The following is a 19,408-nucleotide window of genomic DNA, read 5'->3' on the forward strand; positions in this document are numbered from 1 at the left end:
GACTGTTTAAAACGAGCGAAGGCCAAACCGAGGCGGCGAAAGCCGGAAAGCGCGAGTGGGTCCCGCCTCGCCTCGCCTCGCCGCGCGGCGCGGCGGCCCTGCCGGCCGCTGCCCTCTCGCCGCCCGGGGGCTGCCCGCGCCGCCGCCGCCGCCGCTTTCGCTCGCCCGGCTGCCGCCCCGCTCTGCCGCGGCCCTCGCGGGCTTGCTGAGGGTTTGGCCCTGCCGTTTGCAGCAGTACCCTGCTTCTGGAGCTACCCTGGCCTTGTCAAAGCAGACTTGTCTGTTAAGCTAAAACCTAGATACAGCACTGTTTCAGGTCAATAAAGAAGCGGTATTTAGACATCTAGAGAGATTTTAAATACAGGAATTATTTACAGTTAAATGTATAAGTATTTTTAAATATAGATATATACACATAGATCTGTATTTTACTGTAAGTGCCATCTTAGCAATGTAAGTTGCCATTTTACTTTCTTCCATCTGACTTACTATAGTAGCTTTCAAAACTCAGTGCTCAAACCTTTCATAAAGAGAATATTTACTAAAAGAACTGTACACAGCCATTATTCAGTACATACTGAATTTCTGTTAGTCTCACTAAAATTTTTTTTATATGACTAGTGATTTTTTTTTTTACCTTCTACCTTGATTCAGATTGCTTTGCTTTCTAATAGAAATCACTTAACCATACCTAACAGAAATAAATAAGAGTAACCTATTTTTATATCTCTTAAGAGTCTCTAAATCATGCTACTGGATGCTGTATGAATGCAGGATGAAAACAAGTTCTTGTGCCCCAAAAAGCTTACCATCTGAGTTGAGACATGATGTGACTAGACAAAAGGAGGAATTCAAGGACAAGACGGTCTTGTTAGGATGTGGCTTCAGGGTAGGAGGGATCTAACCATTGTCAAATGTACATAGTTGGTATTTATGAATTGGCTGAGAGATATAAATAGCTAAAGTGAGCAGCAGTAAGAAAGTCATCTCAGGCTAATTTAATTTGGAGCAGAATTCTGTTCTAAAATTTGAGCCTTATGACACAAGAAAAATGAGGATTTTCTCATCCTGCAATCAGGCTTTGTTATAACTTTATATTAATAGTGACAAAGTAGTTAGTATCTTGTCCCTGTTCAGTAATTGTATCTTGATCCCCGTTGAGTTCATCAGTCTTGGGAGAAGAGTTTAAGGATCGTAGTAGTAGCTGAAATGTTCTCTGAGAATGATTGGACATAGGTCTGGCAGCAAGGAGATGCTTCTAGAGAGTGGGTGCGGAAGTCCTGCAAAGATTTCTGGGGTGAAGGAAAAGCATGATATGATCAATGTGAGGAATCTTACCTTGGTTGTCTTTATTGTAAATAAAATCCTTGGCATCTATAAAAATTTCATAATGCTCGTCAATAGCTTGGGAGTTTTGCTGTGTTTAGCTCCTTGTTTAGAAAAATTGTTTATTTAGAGACATATCCATGCAAATCAATTCTCTCTTCTGGGTGTGGGAAGATAATTAGCTTATTGTCACCCCAGGACTACCCTTTCTTTCTGATCATTTTCAGAAGACGCAGAGTAGACTCCTGATTAGTCCTCCCATTCTAAAAATTCTGTTCTACTTTGAAGGTAGAACAGTCTATGAATCTGTAGTGTGCTAAATGTTTTCTACCAAAAGCTAAGGACTGGATTCTCATGGATTCATTGTTGAATAAGGTTTTCTCAGTCTAGTTGCTTTTCTACCTCACCCTGCTTTAAATGTCTGCTGTCTACTTCACACAACTTTTGATCACATAGACACCTGCTCTTATGGTTTAAAAAAAAAAAAAAAAAAAAAAAGTACACAATAGAACATGACCAGCTGAAACAGTAATGTCAATTTAGACATCCCTAGTTGCTTTTATGTACTCCTGCAGCTATTTCTGGAGGGTTTTTTTTCTTTTCTCATGCTTGTTTTCCAACAACTTGTGTATCTTTACAAAACAAAAATAAACACAATCTTGTGGATGGGTAAACTTCACATCCCATAGCTCACAATCCCTACAATGTATTAATTCTTCTTTTTGATTATATTAATTGGAGTAAGATATTGCTGCATAAAATAATTCCTTTTGAAAAATATGTTGGAGCTTCTAAAATTTTACTTAGGATTTTTAATATTAAAAAAAAATCTTTTTTTATTTAACCAGGAAGTCTCCAGTGCTTTATGGCTTCAGATGTCTTCTGGGACAAATTCAGGAAGGAAGAGGAAAATGTGTTTGTTTTTAATGCTGTCTCTTCTACTAATAAAACTGAAATTACCCTTCAGGTTGTTTAAATTTCACTCCATATATCAACAGTAAAAATAATTAGATGTAGAACATCTCATGGCCCCTTTTAGTGTTTTTCTCCAATATCAGATCACTACTAATTCCGTCAAATGATATATTTGTCTGCTTTATTTTTTAGCTACATGAAAGTAACTATGATGCTGGAAAAGCGTTGCAGCGATTGGTGAAGAAACCTGTGCCCAAACTGATTGAGAAGTGTTGGACTGAAGATGAAGTGGTAGGGAAATGAATTATTCCCATGAGCCTTATAGCCTTGTAGTTCATGTTGCTTCTCCTTGCTTTCTCCCCTTACCCTCCCCCCCACCCCCCAAAGAGGTCATCTTTATGGAATCTTTATTTGCTGCACAGGATAAATTTTTGCCCAGTTCTGAGGTAGTGGACTCTTTCAATATACGGAATCTTATTAGTCTAGGAAAAAAAATAGTTTTCTAATAGCAGAATAAGAGGGGAAAGGATTAAGTGACTCTCATTTTGAGAGGACACTGTGGGGTAGATGAATAAACTGTAAACTACTGGGTTCATTTCACTTCCTGCCCAGTCTCCAGGAAAGTTGGCCCTCTTCAGTAGTTGTAGTAGGACAAGATGAAAAAAGGCATGCAGTGTATTTTAAGTCCCTTCTTTCCCTCACACTGAATGTTAAAAGGTGTCTTGTGGCATAGTTCTTACTGGATGCATCTTTGACATGGGAGACCAGAAGGGAGATTCTCTGAGAGCTGGGATGTAGCCATGCCGTCTGCATTTACCTTAAAATATGTATAAATTTTTGGTCTCCAAAACTGGGCTGAAAACACTGCAACCATCTTATTTGTAGCTCCCAAAGTAAGGTACACACATGGGGAATTTGCTTGTGTGCAATAAATTCCCAGTGCAGTATGATATCCTCACAGAATTGGAATAGCTGAGGGGTTTGGGCTCATGGAGTTGAGCATCCTGTTACACTGGAAGTCTCGTAAGCCTGTACGACTTAGTAATTGTAGTGCTGGCTCGTCCACGTGGTTCAGCACGTGTGGGCAGTCGTAGTCCTGAGTTATTTGTTTGGGGTCGTAGCGCAGTAGGCAGCGGAACATGTGAACGTGTCATTCTCTCCTTCAGGCAGAAGTTGAGGTTTTCGATCCGTCTGGCTTTGAATTGAGTTTCTACTGTTGATATTAGCCTATCTAAAGATACTATTCTGCAGTCTGATTAGTGAAAAGAAATGTTTTTGACCCAAGAAAGACACCTGTTCATAAAAACTCTGGTTGACAGAGAAGGTGTGCCGTTGGAAGGGCACTTCGTGCTCCTAGTGAAGTGTGTCCCTTGAATAAAAACGGCCTACATATTTTGACTTCTGAGTCTTTTTCCAGAGTTTGGAGAAGACATCATTTGTGCAAGAATTAGGGAACCAGAGGTGCTTTTCTTTGTTGCTTCTTTGTTCTGCAGCTTAAATGCTGTAGTTTTGAGGTCATTGCTGGCTTAATTTTTATACATATAATGAAACTATGCTTAGACAGCTTTTTGTAGGATTGTAAAACAAAATAAGTCACAAAGTTGACAATATATTAAAGTTTTTTAATTTGCTGACTTCTTGTAAATGGAGATTCTTAAAATTTTTTTTAATGAAATAGCAATGTTTGTTCCATTTAACACAAAAACTGCGTTTTCTGGCAGCAGCTGGAATTCAAACACTGCTGCACAACCCTTTGTCAGGCCTTGCAGCTTAAGCTAGCACACAGGTACTTGACTATAAAACTAAGTGAAATACTAGTGTATTCTTAGTAACTGAGAGAAGTGCTGAACAAGTTTATTTGGATCACATCCTAAAAACATTTTGGTTTTAAATCCATGCTGACATTAATTGTGCTTCTTACCAAAATTGACTTAAATAAGATAACATGTAAGAAGACAGTGCCTCTTTAGCAATCTGACTAGGCATGTCTTGTTTTGTGAAAATAGAAAAATGTTATATTTCCTAGCTCAATTATTTGGCTGTAGTGCACTAAAATAAAAATTCAGATGGTTGGAATTTGGTTATGATAATGTATGTATACTTAGAGTTTCTACCTTACACTATATGAAAAGCTTCTTCTTTCAAGTACCATATTGAAATAACTGGAGATAGAAATACAACTTGTCATGTATACCTACCATGTATCTAAATGAAAAAAAGAAATCTATTTGTATGGTGAAATACGGTATTAGTCACAATAAAAGTGAGCTGGAGCAAAGTATTTTTTAGATGAACTTGGAAGTTAGTAAGTTAATTAAAATAAAAATCAAAGTAAATAAAAAGTAAATCTTGCAGTCTTGATAAGCTACTAATTAAACTGGCATTGGTGCTGTGAAATAGAACTGACTAATAATTGGTAACGTTTTCGTGGTCTTCTAGCATTTTTTTTATTATTCAAACAGTGGCTGAAAAGACATTTGTTAAGGTCGCATTGCTTTGAAAGTCCTTCAGAGAGTTTTCTAATGAATGTGTGTGCTTCCTCTCTCCTTACATAAACGTGTTTTACACAGGCTATGTTAGGGTTAGGCTGTATAAACCCATATTAAAGTAGGCTTATTCTGAAATCCAACAAAGAACCTTTGTGGTAAAGAAAGTGCCTGAAGTCGTAGGGTGAAAGAGGATAATGTACTAACATAGTAACAGAGGAAGGAGAGGATGAGTAAAAAGCCTAGAACACAGTTTCCTAATAAGGTTTACAGTCTTCTCATAAAATGGCATTTTGTTTAGAGCACCGACTGTCAGAACAAATATCTGAGATATGTTCTCTGTTTATGTTTGTATATATACTGTTTTTACTTCTGCTTTTTTCTGCATACATTCTTTCCCTAAAATGATTTATTGTATTTCCCTAGAATAGTTAATTGTTTAGTGGCAGTTGCTCCTTTTCTTCATGGAAGATTTTTTCACAGTCCTTGTTTTCTCCTTAAGCTGCGCTGTGTTGAGAATGTCATAGCTGCTGCAGCTCAGGGTATTTTGATCAGCAGTCCATGTAAAATGATAGAGAGTGGAGCTCTACAAATAAAAAAGCAAAGTTTTTTTGAAAAGTGGAGCATTACTCTAAAAGTGCAAACTCTGTGAGTACAGAATAATGGTCATTAACTCTATAAATCATTGTCAGTCTCAGTGCATTTTATCATATTTGTTCTTCTGTTCCATCCAAGTTTCCAGAAATATTTGGCAGCCTTCCAGCCTCAGCAGAGCCAAAGATCAAACTGTGCTCTTATTTATAGACAACTAAGCTCCACCTGCAGAGCTTCATAGTGTGTTTGTCTCTGACAGTTTGTAGAAAGCTCCAGATTAAAGCAGCTGTACTGCACTCCTGAGCATTTCTGAGACTTGCAAGGAAATGCTTGCTTACTGTTGGTTCTGCAACACTGAGAAAGACTTCTTGTGCATCATGCATAGGATGGTAGAGCTCTGTGGGAACTCCATGACAAACTTTCACAGTGAAACACTGATGCGTCAAATCCAAAGCCTGGTCAAAACAATCAAATTTGGGTGAAAACCTTAAGTGTGTCCCCATCTTTTGAAGGGAAGAGATGAGTAGGAGTGAGCCTATGGTAATGTGGCTGGCTGGTAACTTAAAGACACTCCCCAAAGAAGTGGAAGACCCAGGTATCCAGGTTCAAACTATGTCACTATTTGTGCTGGACATAGAATTAGTCTGTTCTTGTGACCTCGTGAATATCTACTTACTTAATTTTTACAACTTGTATAAATAGGCAGATACCACACCACTTGCAGCCTCTGGATAACTACCCTCCTTAACCAAGAAAGGGTCTGGCTGATGGGAATAACATGGATCATGGCTTTTGTTGTCTTCATTTTTTCATTCCTGCCTTTCCGATTCTATCGCGTTTTCTTGCCCTCCGTCTCCCCTCAGTGTTACATGCAGCCTTTTGTTGTTGTTAGGTTAACATCCTGCCAATTTTGGCAGCTCAGTATCAGATAGGTTCTGTTGCAGGGTAGATATAAGATTGTGTGGATGGATGGATGATGTATGGCAGAGGGAAAGGAGAATTGTGGCAATATGAAGTAGTCGGGTGGCAAAATCAGCTGAAGTGGAACTGTGGTTGTGTTGACACGGGGAAGAACTGACTCAGTGAAACACTAATTCTTCAAGCTTTGTACTGCTCTAAGTCAAAACTGTGTAAGTTGGTTGGCATGTTACTTTCATAAGGATTTTAACTGAGTCCATTTTCAGTTGTGCTGGATGATTAATGTAGTTGATTTTGTTGTGCACATGATAGCAGGGCTGTGTCCAGCACAGCTCCCTAGTATTCAGTAGAACTTCTGGCATAGCACTGTATGAATTACTCAGATTTATTGTAGTTGATGTTTAGCTTTTCCTGTGGACCATCCATTGTCCAAAAATTAAGCTTTGCTTGTTAATTAAAACAACTTTCTGTTGCCTGTGACCAAGCTATCCAGTAAGAGCTGCCTGCAGTGTGATCAGAACTAATTAAAATAAAGGATGGAAGTTATGTTATTTTTACTACTGAAGATGTGGTTACAGAGGTTTAAATCAAATTAAATAGAGGATAAAATTTACCAGTGATTGAATTAAATGGAAGGCTCTGTAAATAAGAAGATGGAGGTTTGTTGTCTCCCTTGTGTTTCTAAATTTATGGCTATTTTTAAACTTTTTTTCCTTCCAGTATGTAAATTCAGGGGCATAGTGTGAAAACCACAGTCTTCCATACTGCCTTACAGTAGTGGCTAAAGAAACTGCTATACTGATGCGTATACATGCGGCTTTAACAGCAGCTGCTTCCTGTTTTTTAAAGGCTGATGCTACACCTGGCTACATCAGTCTCCAGCAGCGACTTGGTGAGGAGGGGTTGGTGTCTCTTGTAATGCTGTTGAATTTACTTTTGTCAAACAATGAGCATGAAAAGCCATATTTTAGCACTGTCTAAGTTCACGCTGCATAGACAAACGTGCTGCAGCATCACCCAGTAACATCTTGTAGTTTTTTGTACAAGTGCAAAACATCAGGTTTTAGATTTTGTTATTAAAATGGAGAAATGTAGAACTCAAGAAAGCATTTTTAAAGTTTGTTTGGAAAGTCAAGTTGTGGTCTCACAACTCGATCTGAATGTTTAAGATGGGAGTTCTGAGGGCCTGGTGACCAAAGCAGGACAGGAGGCATCTCTTTTCCTATTCTTTGGTCTTATTTGGAGAACTCCAGCCTTTAGAACTTTGTTTTAAAATCCTGAGAACAGGGTAACAGAGCAAATGTTATGAATTAATTTTGTGTCTCAAGTATTTATTTATTTATTTATTTGGAATAAGTAGTATGATCTTTGGAGAAGTAAATATAACTACAGCAAAGCTTAAAAAGGAGCTCCTACCCTTAGGATATCCAAGGATTGCCTTGATGATTTGATACTTCACTTCCCACAAATGCCAGATATGGCTAGATCATTAGCTCCTTTCAGTTTAGGTTATCTTCAAGAGCCACATTATATGGTGTGGATTCAGTGAACTATTTCACAAGAATAGTTGTTTTTACGTATTTCTACCATTTTGGGATAAAATCTACTCTGAGAACAGCTTTTCAGTGATGAAAGTATCAATAATTTCAGTGATGTTCGCCACAATTCTCAATTTATGCTTGCTCCAGATCAAAAACACATTTTATGAGCATACTTCTATTTCAGATAAATAACCTATCAACTGACTACCATCTATAAAGGATATATTTTGTCAATTTAATGATTTTCAATTCTGATATGCCTTGTGTATTGGAAGGGTGAAGGAAACAGTTCATTTCTGGCTGTTCCTTGCAAAATAGTCATCTGATTTGATCCTACATTTTTGTTTCTTTATTCAGTGTGCTTTTTTTTCTGCCTTTTTATCGGAAATGCCACCAAAATCAATAGGGCTCACAAAAGAGAGAAATACAAATCAGAACTAGAAGAACCTCTGGTTTATTAGGTTTTTAATTAAACATGATGAACACATTTTAAATAACACAAAGGCCTCGGGCTGAGCTGCATCTAATCGAAACAGATTAAGTCACCCGTCCACACTTGGATAGTTATTAATTCTGTTTATTTATGCATGCTAGCTAAAGGCAGAGTTCACTGCTGCTGTGTTGCAGTTTATTGCACAGGGATGATTTTGCTGCATGGCACTGTGCTCCTAATTAGCATTCAGATGTTGATTATGAAGAACATTGATGAGGCTAATTGAAATACCTTTAAAATTCAGGGCGGTCTCTTCCTTGCAAAGTTAAGAGAAGTGGGGTGAAAACAGTAGCATTATTTGTTAGACTCTTCGTTTCACTCTTCTACTTGGTCCCATCTTTACCTGTTGGTAAATTTCCGAATTTTTTTAGGGTGAAGGTTTTGTTACTTGTTGTGCATCTGCATGCAGAACTGCTGATGACACGTGATGACATCCTTGATAACTGGCTTTTATCATGAAATTTGCTACCCTTTTGATATTTTATGTTGCTTTTGATGGAGACTAGTTGAGGTAAACAACCTTTTAAATTTATGTGCTAGGATAGTTAATCCTTGCTGGCAATAAACCTTAATTGGCCATGTACACGGATTTACAAGTTAATAAATTTTAAAGTATCCACACCTGGCTTCAGGTTAAAGCTCATTTGTCATAAATACAAGTGGAGATCCTTCTGCCAAAAATGACAAGATATGGCAAACTATTTTCCTAACATGCTTGTGAGTTCTTGTAATCCGGTGTGCCTGGTCAACAAATTACTTATGCAAAGCACAGATACTTATTTGCCTGGCTCCTCTGCCTAAAATCATTTCAGATGTCTCTCATTTGCCCTTTTTGGACTATCTGCTCAAGGAAACATTGTTTTTGTTGCTCACTTCTTTGAAGCCAGGCTTTTCAGATATGCTGGAAGACAGAGCTGCTTACTGGGGCAAAAATACCATGAATTTTATGTACTGTTTGAGGCAGCTATAGAAAATGTAATTCATAGCAAAATCAAAACAGTCTCTGGAATAGCAAGAAGAAAGAATCGAGGGATATTTGAAAAGGAAGCTGGCATTGCGGGGCTACATTTGAGTAATTGAGTGGACTTAGGAGGTTAAGATTTCGGTCACTGCTTATTTTTAATTTTTATCCACAAAAAGTAAATATACCTTCAGAGTGGAGTAGCAGTTGCTACTAACTTAAAATTTTCTGGACTTTAGAAATTATGCCATCTGTATGATACTATTTCTGAATGTGTTAATTGGGAACTGTTGAAAATTAACTGAGAATTAAATTTTTAAAAAATTTCCTACTGTCTAGTAAAACATCTACTTTAAGAATAAAGAAGACTTGACTTTAAGAAAAAGTGTGGAAATAGGACTTAAACTGCAAAAGAACCATCATTTATCACACTAAAATAAACGATGAAGGATGAAACTCTTTTCTACTTGAGAAAAACAGCTATTTTTTAAAAGTTGCATAAAATTACAAGTACTTAGCAGATGACCGTTATACAAAATTATGAGGTAATATGGCCAGAAAAGGTGAATTTAGTCTAAACACAGGTTTTAGACAAAAGATATTAGTCTTTTTGATTGTGATTAACTTGCATCAGTGTTTGATCCAAGCCGTTGTTTAAAGGGATCAATACTATGCACACAGCACTGAGTTTATTGTCAAGTCCTTTTGGAAATGAGACAGTGAATTAAAAATCAATTATACGTGTAGAAAAGTTTGTGTAGGGCAATCAATTTTGTCCTTTTAGTTTGCAGAAAGATTCCATTGTTTAACCAGCTGTGAAGAGGAATGAATTTCAAAAGCCTCCAGCAAATGAGACAGCCCAAATGGGGGAGGCAAATAGATTCTCTGCCCCCCCCCCCCCCCCCCCAAAAAAAAAAAAAAAAAAGAGGAAATCAGCATTTCATGTGCAGCAAAGGCTGCCTTCGGGGATAAATCTATAAATCCTGTCAGTGACCTTGGCTTCAAAATGGGTGTTTTCACTGCTTTTGCTAATCTCGGTCTTTCCACAGCTGCCAAATAAGTTAAGTCTTTTCTTAACATTATCATTATATTTTTCTGTTTGCTTTGTTTAACTGCCATATGTTTCTTGATTCATTGTCTCTCTGCCTTCATGTGGAATATTTTTATCTATTAAGTACTTACCATATTGCTGATCCCAAAAAATAATACAACAAATATTTACACTGGCCAGTTGCCACAGCTTGGAAAGCTATTTCTGTGTGGGGACGGGAAGCTAAACTCTGAACTCAAAGTCTAACTCCAGTATAAACTAAATAATTTTTAGGTACTCAGAGAAGCTAGTGTTTTGTTTTGCTTCTTAATTCCAAGAACAGTTTGCAATAGGGAGACTGAAGCACATGGACATATTTCATTGTTGCCATGGGGAAAGAATCTGCTGCTTGAAAGATTAATAAATACTACAGCAATTGATTGTTGAAACCATGTTTTTCATCTCATTTTCAAGGACGTCTTAAAAATGGAGATCGCTTACATTTGCTAGCATTCTCGATCATCTTTCTGCGTTCGTTTAAAAATGAGAACAAGACACTGGGGGACTTGAGAGATTGCATTTGTTCTCCCATAGGCAAAGTGGTTATTTTATAAATGAAGAGGGCCAAAAAAGCTATCCTGCGTAGTTCCTTAGCAACAGAGCTGGAGTCGGTTTTAATGTTCGTGTATATCTTACAAGTGCTATGTATAGCAGCAGGAGCCGTGCAGCTCGGCAGCAGTGCAAGTGAAACAAAAGCTAGTCACCCGCGCAGGGGGGGAAGCTAAACTGAGCGCGCTAATACGCTGCGCCGACTTGTCTGGCCCTTGTCGCCTCCCCGGTGGATGATGATCTGGTCGGTGACACAGTTGCTGTCTGCAATGCTCTGATGACCATTTAAACGGTTTTTGCCTGCAAAGGGATCTCGAAGCCGGTTTAAATATGACACTGTCTTTCGTCCTGCTCCTTTCCAAAAGGAAACTGAGTCATGACGTTAATAGTAATAACATCTGGAGAGTGTGGGGAGTATTGTAATTCCGAGAGGTTCGAGGGTTAATGCTTTAGCAATAGCAAGCAGAATCAAAAGAGTGATTGTAAATACTCATCTGTTGGGATCGTGATAAAACTTTATTCCACTTATGTCAGTTTTCTTATTGTCTCGATTTAATTTTAAAAACCATATTGTGCACGAAAGCTCTTTGTTTACATGCTGCTGAGCCATTTATTCTCCATTTATTTGTACACATGCTTAATTTCCAAATTCTGAAATGTAAAGAATTTTTTAAAGATGATCAATTTTTTCTAATAATACATTTGACTTTTAAAAGATTGGTAATGTTATTAAGACACTTTTCACACTTTGTTTTCCAGACTCAAAACAAATCTGTTAAGTGGCCTTAGATTTCTGGCTCATATTCCTTGACATGCATTACCCTGGTAATTTTGTAATTAAAATACAAAAAATTAAAGAAATGTTCATTAGGCCCTTGTTTTCAGGAGGTTTTTTGTTTTGGAAGTGCTCTAAATGCTGAGATAGAAATTTACTTTCGCCTTTTCTAATGGCTACAGAGGGATCACTGGTTTATTGGTTTGGATAGAGAATGACATCCAGAGTTCTTGCAAGTTTAATTGCAAGTGTTTGCAGTAGTCTTTATAGAGTTCTTACTTCAGTAGTTTGGTTGAGTTTGTCTTGCAGCTGTTAGGAGGTCTAAATTAGTCTCCAGAATCACAACCACCTTGTGACCTAGAAGTGTGGTTTTGTTATAGAAATAAATAATGGTGAGTTCTTTGGTATTTTCCAAGCCAAGTATTTGCTAGAAATGTCTAGCATCCAGTAGTTTTTATGTAGTCTAAGTTGATAAAGGTATACAGTGTTGCTTTGTGGAATAGCTCTGTCAGATCTACATGTGATCTATAGCATACTAGTTACACGGAGCCCAGGAATGGAAAACCATTGCTTTGTGTTGAAAGAGTTGCTTGGTATCTAAACCATGGGAAATGGCACTTAATTGATCCTAATAAGATGTGCTTTAAGAATACACACAAAAAAAGCCCTAAAAGCAAGCACAAGGACAGGTTACGATGTTGTCTCCAACTTGGAGAGAGAACTTTATTTTTCTGCAGGTCTTTTCTTATTGATACCTTTCCTCTCTTTGTTTTAGCCTTGACTTAACGTTTGAAAAGCTCTTTGGCTTGAGTGCGGCTATAGAGGTGCAGTTGTTTTCATATGTGGTCTTTTATCTTTATTTTTGGCATCTTACTCAAAAATGGAAAAGACTGCCTTTGAAGAAGGGTGTTCCATGCCCTCTTTGCCTGCCTGAGGATGCTTATTACAGTTTGTCTCTGTCGCTTGTTTTCTCTAGTGAGGTTGAAACTCTCATGGTCTCAGTGGGAAGTTGTTTCAGGTTAAGGGACTCTCAGAATCTCTTCCTGTAGCGGTGCCTTGGGTGGGCTGTGCTACACTGGCATAGAGAGGCATCATACTCACAAGCATAGGAAATACGATGGTGCATGCCTTGCTGCATGGAACTACCACTTTCAAGGTCTTAGACTCCAGGTATTTGCACAGGAAGGAAGGGAGTGGTGTAGTTGAACTCCTTAAGCCTGATAGATGGAGAAGAAGCATTTTTCCATGATTTCAATCTATAAACAAGATAGAATAGCATAACACTATGGAGGAACATAGAGGCTGACAGCTCAGATTAAATAAGGAGAATCATAGGGGCTAAGCTGTAGCTGTTGAGGGTTTAGGTCAAGCAGGCTTGGGATGTTTGAAGCCAAAAGTGGAAATCAGCTGCCAACATTTGTCACATGTGGGTGCAGAATTGGGAAAACCTGCAATTAAATAGAATTGAGAAGGGAAGGGTGGGGAGAAAGCTGGAAATAGGCAGAGGCAGCTGCTGTGTGTTCCAGCATGAGCTAGTTTATTATCTTTTGCCTTTTTTGATATTTTCGTGATGGATTTTGATTGCAAAAAAATGGGGATTTGCTAGAGATGGTTCTACGGGTGCTGTTGACAAAAGATTGTTAGCTCACAAATAATCAGAGAAATAGGTGGCTGGCTTGATTACCTGCTAGTAACCCATCTTCAAAAATTGTTTTAAACGAACGCAGAAGCATTACTCAGTATGCTGGAGAGCTGTCACCTAAACGATCCTCTTAAACAAAGGAATTAAGCTGTGTGGCAAAGGATCCCACCGAAGGAAAGAGACACTGTGTGAAATGTGATCATGATATCGGGAAAAGGGCGCGAAGAGAAAAAGAAAATGGTGCTCGGAAGTGTGTTTCTCTGTCAAATCTTTGCTCACCAGAGATGGGTAGATAAACAGGGATGAGGCATCGCCAGGAGAGCCAATACTTCATGGTCAGATGAGGTACAGAAAAGGTTATCGTATTTAGAAGAAAAATAGCTGTGCTGCAACTTTAAAAGGTAGATTATACCCACAAGTTGCACATACCCAGCAGAGTCACCTGGAATGTTTGTGCTTTTTGCTTCGTATTCCTTAGCCCCAGCAGCAACCAGTGAGGTGCTGCGGGGGTGAGGCCGTTTCTCCCGGGTTGTCAGTGGCCTCATTCTCTGGCTTTTTGTGGTAACCCTGATTATCTGCTGAGATTTGTAACACTACTAGATGCCTCGTGCAGCTGGAGCTCAGTTGCCCTGTGCTGGTATGAACTGTGCTGGAAAGCAAATAGACCTTACCCATATTCCTAGCCTAAAACCACCTCCTCCTCCTGCTGCTATCCTCTCACAATTGTATTCCTGGAGGTAATGTACTCATAGTTAGCCTAACTATGAAGCCATACCTCTCTTGGTTATTATGTGCATATACATACGTATATGTATGTCCAGATGCAGGTACTTTGCAGCAGTCTTGTCTGGGAGTTCATTGTCATTTTCAGCACATGGCTGTCTTATTTCTGGGTTTCTTGGGTTTGTGTCATCTGCTTTGAGTGACAGGAGAGAAAGCTGTTCTTAGTCTCTCTGTACCCCCATAGCCTGTCAAGGACTAAACATTGCTCTCTAGGAGAAGAGTAAGCAGGGCATATTCACTATCTGGCAAGGTTAAACCTGTTGCGAAATGAGCAGAGCTGGAAAAAAGTGAGAGTAGTTTAGTCAGAAAACAGGTGTGCAGCTTAATCCATGCTAATTTTTGCTGCTTCTGCTTGGTAGGGCAAACAGATTAAGTTCTCTGTTACAGTGCAGCGGCAGCAGTTGATGAGTGTGTCTGTGTTGCCAGAGCAGTCTTTGCTAGCGTCAGTGGGGCTCTGTGGAGAAAGCAGAGAAGCCATGTTGCTTTCTTGGCCAAGCTAGAAATACGGAAGAAAACAAATTTTTATTTTCCAAAGTGGCAAATTGTATTGTCAGTACAATGTAATTTGTAACAAGTCTGTGACTTCTTAGATCTCTCCTTAGTATCTGCAAACAATGAAAACTAAAAGAGTGGGAGGGGGAAAGAGGAAAAACAAATAGGTTTGTCCAGCTGGCTTGTGGAGGCAGTGAGTACCATGATACGCCATCTTTGATAGTCTTAATATAAGGCTGTTTTTGAAATAAAGCACTCTTGCTTGAAGCTTTGATTTTAATGTTGGAAAAGCCTTGTTTTTAATGAGTGTTTTGATTTTTCTAATTATGCAAACAAAAGAACAGAAATAGCTTTTTTGAATGTCGCTAGAATTGCTGTGGTCCTGCCTGACAGCTCATCTGAGACTTATTTAATATGGACTGGTGGCTGCTGCAGCAGAAAATGACAAAGTGCTTTTTCAAATTTGTATAGTGACATAGTTCGTATTTAAGAAACTCTGATTACTGTCACAACATGGATGCTCTGTGTGCTTTAGCTCTCAGGACTTATCTTTCTTGCACAAGCATAAGCAGTATGAATGCCAAGATACACCTCATTTGCAAGTTCTGTTTGCATGATAAATTTTATTTTTCTAATCTTCCCCATCAACAGCACCATTTTTTTAAATCTTTCAGATGACATAAAAATGCATTTTAATGAAGCAAATTATATAGCTTTGTCTCCTTTTGTGCATAAGTGGGGCGGCCATATTCAATTAGGCTGAAAAATGATCATTTGTTCTATTACAGGCTGTAACAGAGCAAGAGAAAAAACTGTGATCCATCACCAGTTGCTCAGCTTTGTTACTTAAATCACTTGCCATTCTGTCAGTGGCTCTGAATCCTCTATGGGAGCCATTATTTAATTTAAGTTTGTGGAGGTGTCATTGGTTTGATAATAGGCTTCTGTAGTAGACACATAGTGACTAAATATTAATCATTTTCTGCATCCATCCAAGGTTCCTAATTAGTTAGAAGGGTAGCAGCGCCAGTAAAGCTAATGATTATATTGCCATGAAAAGAATTTGACAGCAAATAAGGACTTGATCCTGAGAGATACTGAGTACCTGCCAGAACTGAAGCAGTCTGCTAAAGCTCAGAGTGCTTAATTCTGGAGTCTAGCTCCACATTGCTTACATAGGAAGAGATATGCAGGTTTTCAGATGATCTGGAAGGAATTTAGAGATTTGAGAGTGGAAATGCCATCTTAGAAGAATGCTTGTTTCCAGATCATAGTGAAAGTGTAACTTGGATTTTAACCTTCTTAAAAGTTTACCTAGTCTTCACTGAGGACCCTCAACACGGTCATCTCTGGACAGCTTCTAAGCACTGTCTGTGCTTCTGCAAAGGCTCTCAAACTGGCATGTGCTTAGGTTTGCTCTTCCTTCCTCCTTGCGTAGTGTTGCATAAAAGGGGTGTTATGTTGATCAGTGCTCATGAGAGCTCAAACTACTACTTTGAGCTCCTTTTGTTGAATGTTCCTTTTGTACTTCCATGTGCCTGCGGTTTAGCATATATTGTGGTGAAGACTCAAAATGCACGTATCTTCTGGGTTTGTGGTTTCACTTCAGCTTTTACTGGCCTCTTGATATCTCACTTGCTCCCCTTTCTATTTTTGCATGGTCCACCACGTGCTTTTCCTTATTCTCCTGTTTCTTTCCTTCTCCTCCTCCCTTTCCCTCTGTGCCCTTATATGCATAGTATGCTCTTAAATTTATATGGCCTTTAGGCTACATGAGGAGATTGATCAGACAGCGTTTCATGCATTTAGAGCAGCCAATAAGTATCATGGCATATTACGTTCCACTGGATTGAAACAATTTCATGCACTCAAATCAAACATTCAATTTGTTATAATTGAGGGAGGTAAGAGAGAGCACCTCTGTTGCATGGGGGTGCATATTTTGGGAATGAACTTACCTGTTATGGAAGACATTGTCCAGTTTTACATACCGGGGGAGGTGATTTCAGTCTCAGCACCACTTCTCCCCATAAAATACCGGCCTTTCAAGTTCCTATTGCCAGAGTTCTCTTTTATGTTACAGGTGCACTGCTGGTCCTTCATTTTCACCTCCTCTTTTTTCCTTTCTTCTCTTATTCCTGGGCTACTTTTTCATATTTGGCAGAGGCTCCCCGACTCCCTCCAACTAGATGTTTTTATTCAGAGGCCCTTACACAAAAGAAAAGGGAACTTATGAATCATCTGCCTTTTTTAAAACTACTTTTATATGTTACTGCCAAGATCACTGTATGAGCCAACATCTTCCTCAGTAATTGGATGGCTGTATTGCAGAAGTGTATCAGTGACTGTACTGAGCCTTTTTGACAACAGTCTGATGGGTAATAGACCAACGAGGATTGCAGTGTGGTGTTCCCGCCGTGTCACAGGAACTTCCCAAGGGATTGCAACCATGTGCAGTGGGACCTACCGTTAAAAAAAAAAAAAAAAAAAAAAAAAAAAGGTCCTGATGCAGTCGCAGCAAAGCTTGCTAATTATCTGCATGTCATACTCACCCTTCTTGTTTGACTGTTGGTGTCTAGGGTGCCATTTGTACCCACAATGATAGCTAGCAGAGCTACTAATAAAGCAGTAGATACAGTGTTAGAATCTTAATATTAGGACAGCATTGATGCTATGTTTGCTTTATTCTGATTTTTTTTTCTGCTTTGGTTAAAAAAAAAAAAGTCTTTTATTGAGGATATGCTGCTTAGCCCAAAATTTGATTTTATCATTGTTACTGTTTCTCATATCCAAATTTGGTGGATTGGGTACCTCTTTACCACATTGCAGTCAGTGCCAGATATATCCTGAGAGATGTTCAGGAAATTTGCAGAGCTTGCCTTATGTCCTTTTAGAAGAAGTCACAAATTGGATTGTATTTGAGAGTTTGAACTCAAACCTAGGTATTGCTACTTTGAATAGCCTGCTGTTTAATAATTTATTTGGAGCAGTCACCGACAGAAATATTTGCCGTGCTATTTGTATAATTTCCTTGGGGATTCTTGTCACCACTTTGTCCCATTGTTCTTGGATTTGTTCGTTGCTCTGAAGCATGGGAGCTCTTGATACGGTTTTGTTCATTTCCTTCAGTCATTTGCAGAAAGTCACTGTTTGGAGGTAGAAGTACAATCTCAAGAATAATTGATGAAAATGGTTTAAATCCCTGTGGAGCAATATTTCTGTAATAGGGAACTTCTACTAGAAATGTTGTGAGAGTTTTGAAGGGATCACAGAGTATTTCAAGTAGTCAGAGTGCAGCTTTTTTGTGTGTGTAATGTTACAAATTGAGTGAAAGGACCAAACATACCACTGTTAAAGAGAACAAATTGAGGCTTGCATAATAGTGTTACTGCAGTACACACCTGTGTTTTTAGGAAGTCTGTATGATGTGCATAGGGAAAGAATAAATTTTGTATGGGGGAGAAGAAAAAGAACATGGAAAAGTTCTGGTGTTTAAGAAAACACAAGTGGAACCTAATTCTGTGTTAACCCTCAGGTTAGTGATTAGCCTTGTGATCTGGTCTTACTAAACGACATACAGCTCATGGGTTGGGACAGCTGTGTATCTGTGCTCACCCACCCATGTTATTGCCTACAGTGGGCACTTTAGTGTTTGTAATTTAATGGAGATCCACTTTGTGTTAGCAGGCAGAGTGGTGTTCCTTACTGTATTATAGGTTCAGTAAAAATCCTGTTGTTAAGAAAAGCAATTGGAGAATGAAATTCAAAAAGAAGCTAATATATGATATTTTCCTCTTGGCTTGTTTTTGTCTAATAAAGATAAGGGCAAGTATAGAGAATCTTCAACCCTCTGGAAGATGATGTATGTTCTGATGTTAGCATTATTCAAAAGAAATATTCATAACTTTAAGGATGCGCTTGGAATTGCTGATTTTGGTGCAGGAATTTGATGTTAAGGGGATGTGAGGAAGGGAAAGGTTAATATTCCAAATGAATGCATGAAGACCATGTCTTTGGAGGAAGGGTTATATAGTAAGGCTCTGTTTATATTCTGTGTAAAGGCTGCTTTTCCATTTTGGTTCATGTTACACATATTGCATGTCTTTTTGTGTATTTTGGAGGAGGTTTTTTTTTTTTTTTTTTTTTTAATCTCTGCTCTTGGACTCTATAATTCCAGTAGTTTCATCCTCTGCAAAAAAATGAATGCAGTTAAAACTATTGATTTTAAGAAATTTTTAGGAAATACATTCTCTCCAGAGAAATGCACCAAATTTGAGTGAACATGAGCCTAAAACTAAATGTAGATAGCATTTTTTTTGTCTGAAGTTTGCAGCTTAAATATTGAACTCTTGCTGCTTACCTGTATTTGAGGGAGAGATACTTTCAGATGTCATATGGGAGAGGAAGTACGTTCTTGAAAACGGACACATTGTCCAACATTTACTTGCTGTTTATTTTTGAAGTATTGGAAAGCTCTTTTATATATTAAATATTTTAAGAACAGTTTAAAATGAGAAGTGCATCTCTAAAAAGGTAACCTGATTTATAATCAAAGGCTGTTGTCTCTTGGCAGCAGTGGATTATTTCTTCTGTTCTTCTGGGTCACAAGTATACCCAGACCTTTGTACTCTTGAACTCTTAGAAGGCTTTTTAAAGAAATCATTTATGTGAAAAGAACACATTCAGATCATTTTAGCTTTATTTTCCATGCTGAGAAAGTGCCGATTATAGGAGACAAACTTTACTGTGTTTTATGAATAGAAAGCTGCTCTTTTGTCAATGAAAGCAGTTGTAAGTTTCTTGCATTTTAAGGTTTCTGTCTGCAGAAAGGGGATAATCTGAG

At 38.4% G+C, this 19,408-nt stretch overlaps 1 protein-coding gene across 7 annotated transcripts in view; it reads left to right on the forward strand.

Moving 5' to 3' along the window:
• RERE (arginine-glutamic acid dipeptide repeats) overlaps window positions 1-19,408 on the forward strand; it is a 248,613-nt gene that overhangs the window by 164,316 nt on the left and 64,889 nt on the right. For 6 of the 7 annotated variants that reach the window (XM_062593138.1, XM_062593141.1, XM_062593142.1 and 3 more), the window contains one exon: window positions 2,434-2,532. The exons of the other annotated variant lie outside the window; for it this stretch is intronic. In XM_062593138.1, coding sequence (XP_062449122.1) covers window positions 2,434-2,532 — 99 coding nt within the window. The remainder of the gene's footprint in view (window positions 1-2,433; window positions 2,533-19,408) is intronic. 7 annotated transcript variants of the gene reach the window in all.

The sequence above is a fragment of the Rhea pennata genome, chromosome 22, assembly GCF_028389875.1.
Source record: "Rhea pennata isolate bPtePen1 chromosome 22, bPtePen1.pri, whole genome shotgun sequence".
Classification (NCBI taxonomy): domain Eukaryota; kingdom Metazoa; phylum Chordata; class Aves; order Rheiformes; family Rheidae; genus Rhea; species Rhea pennata.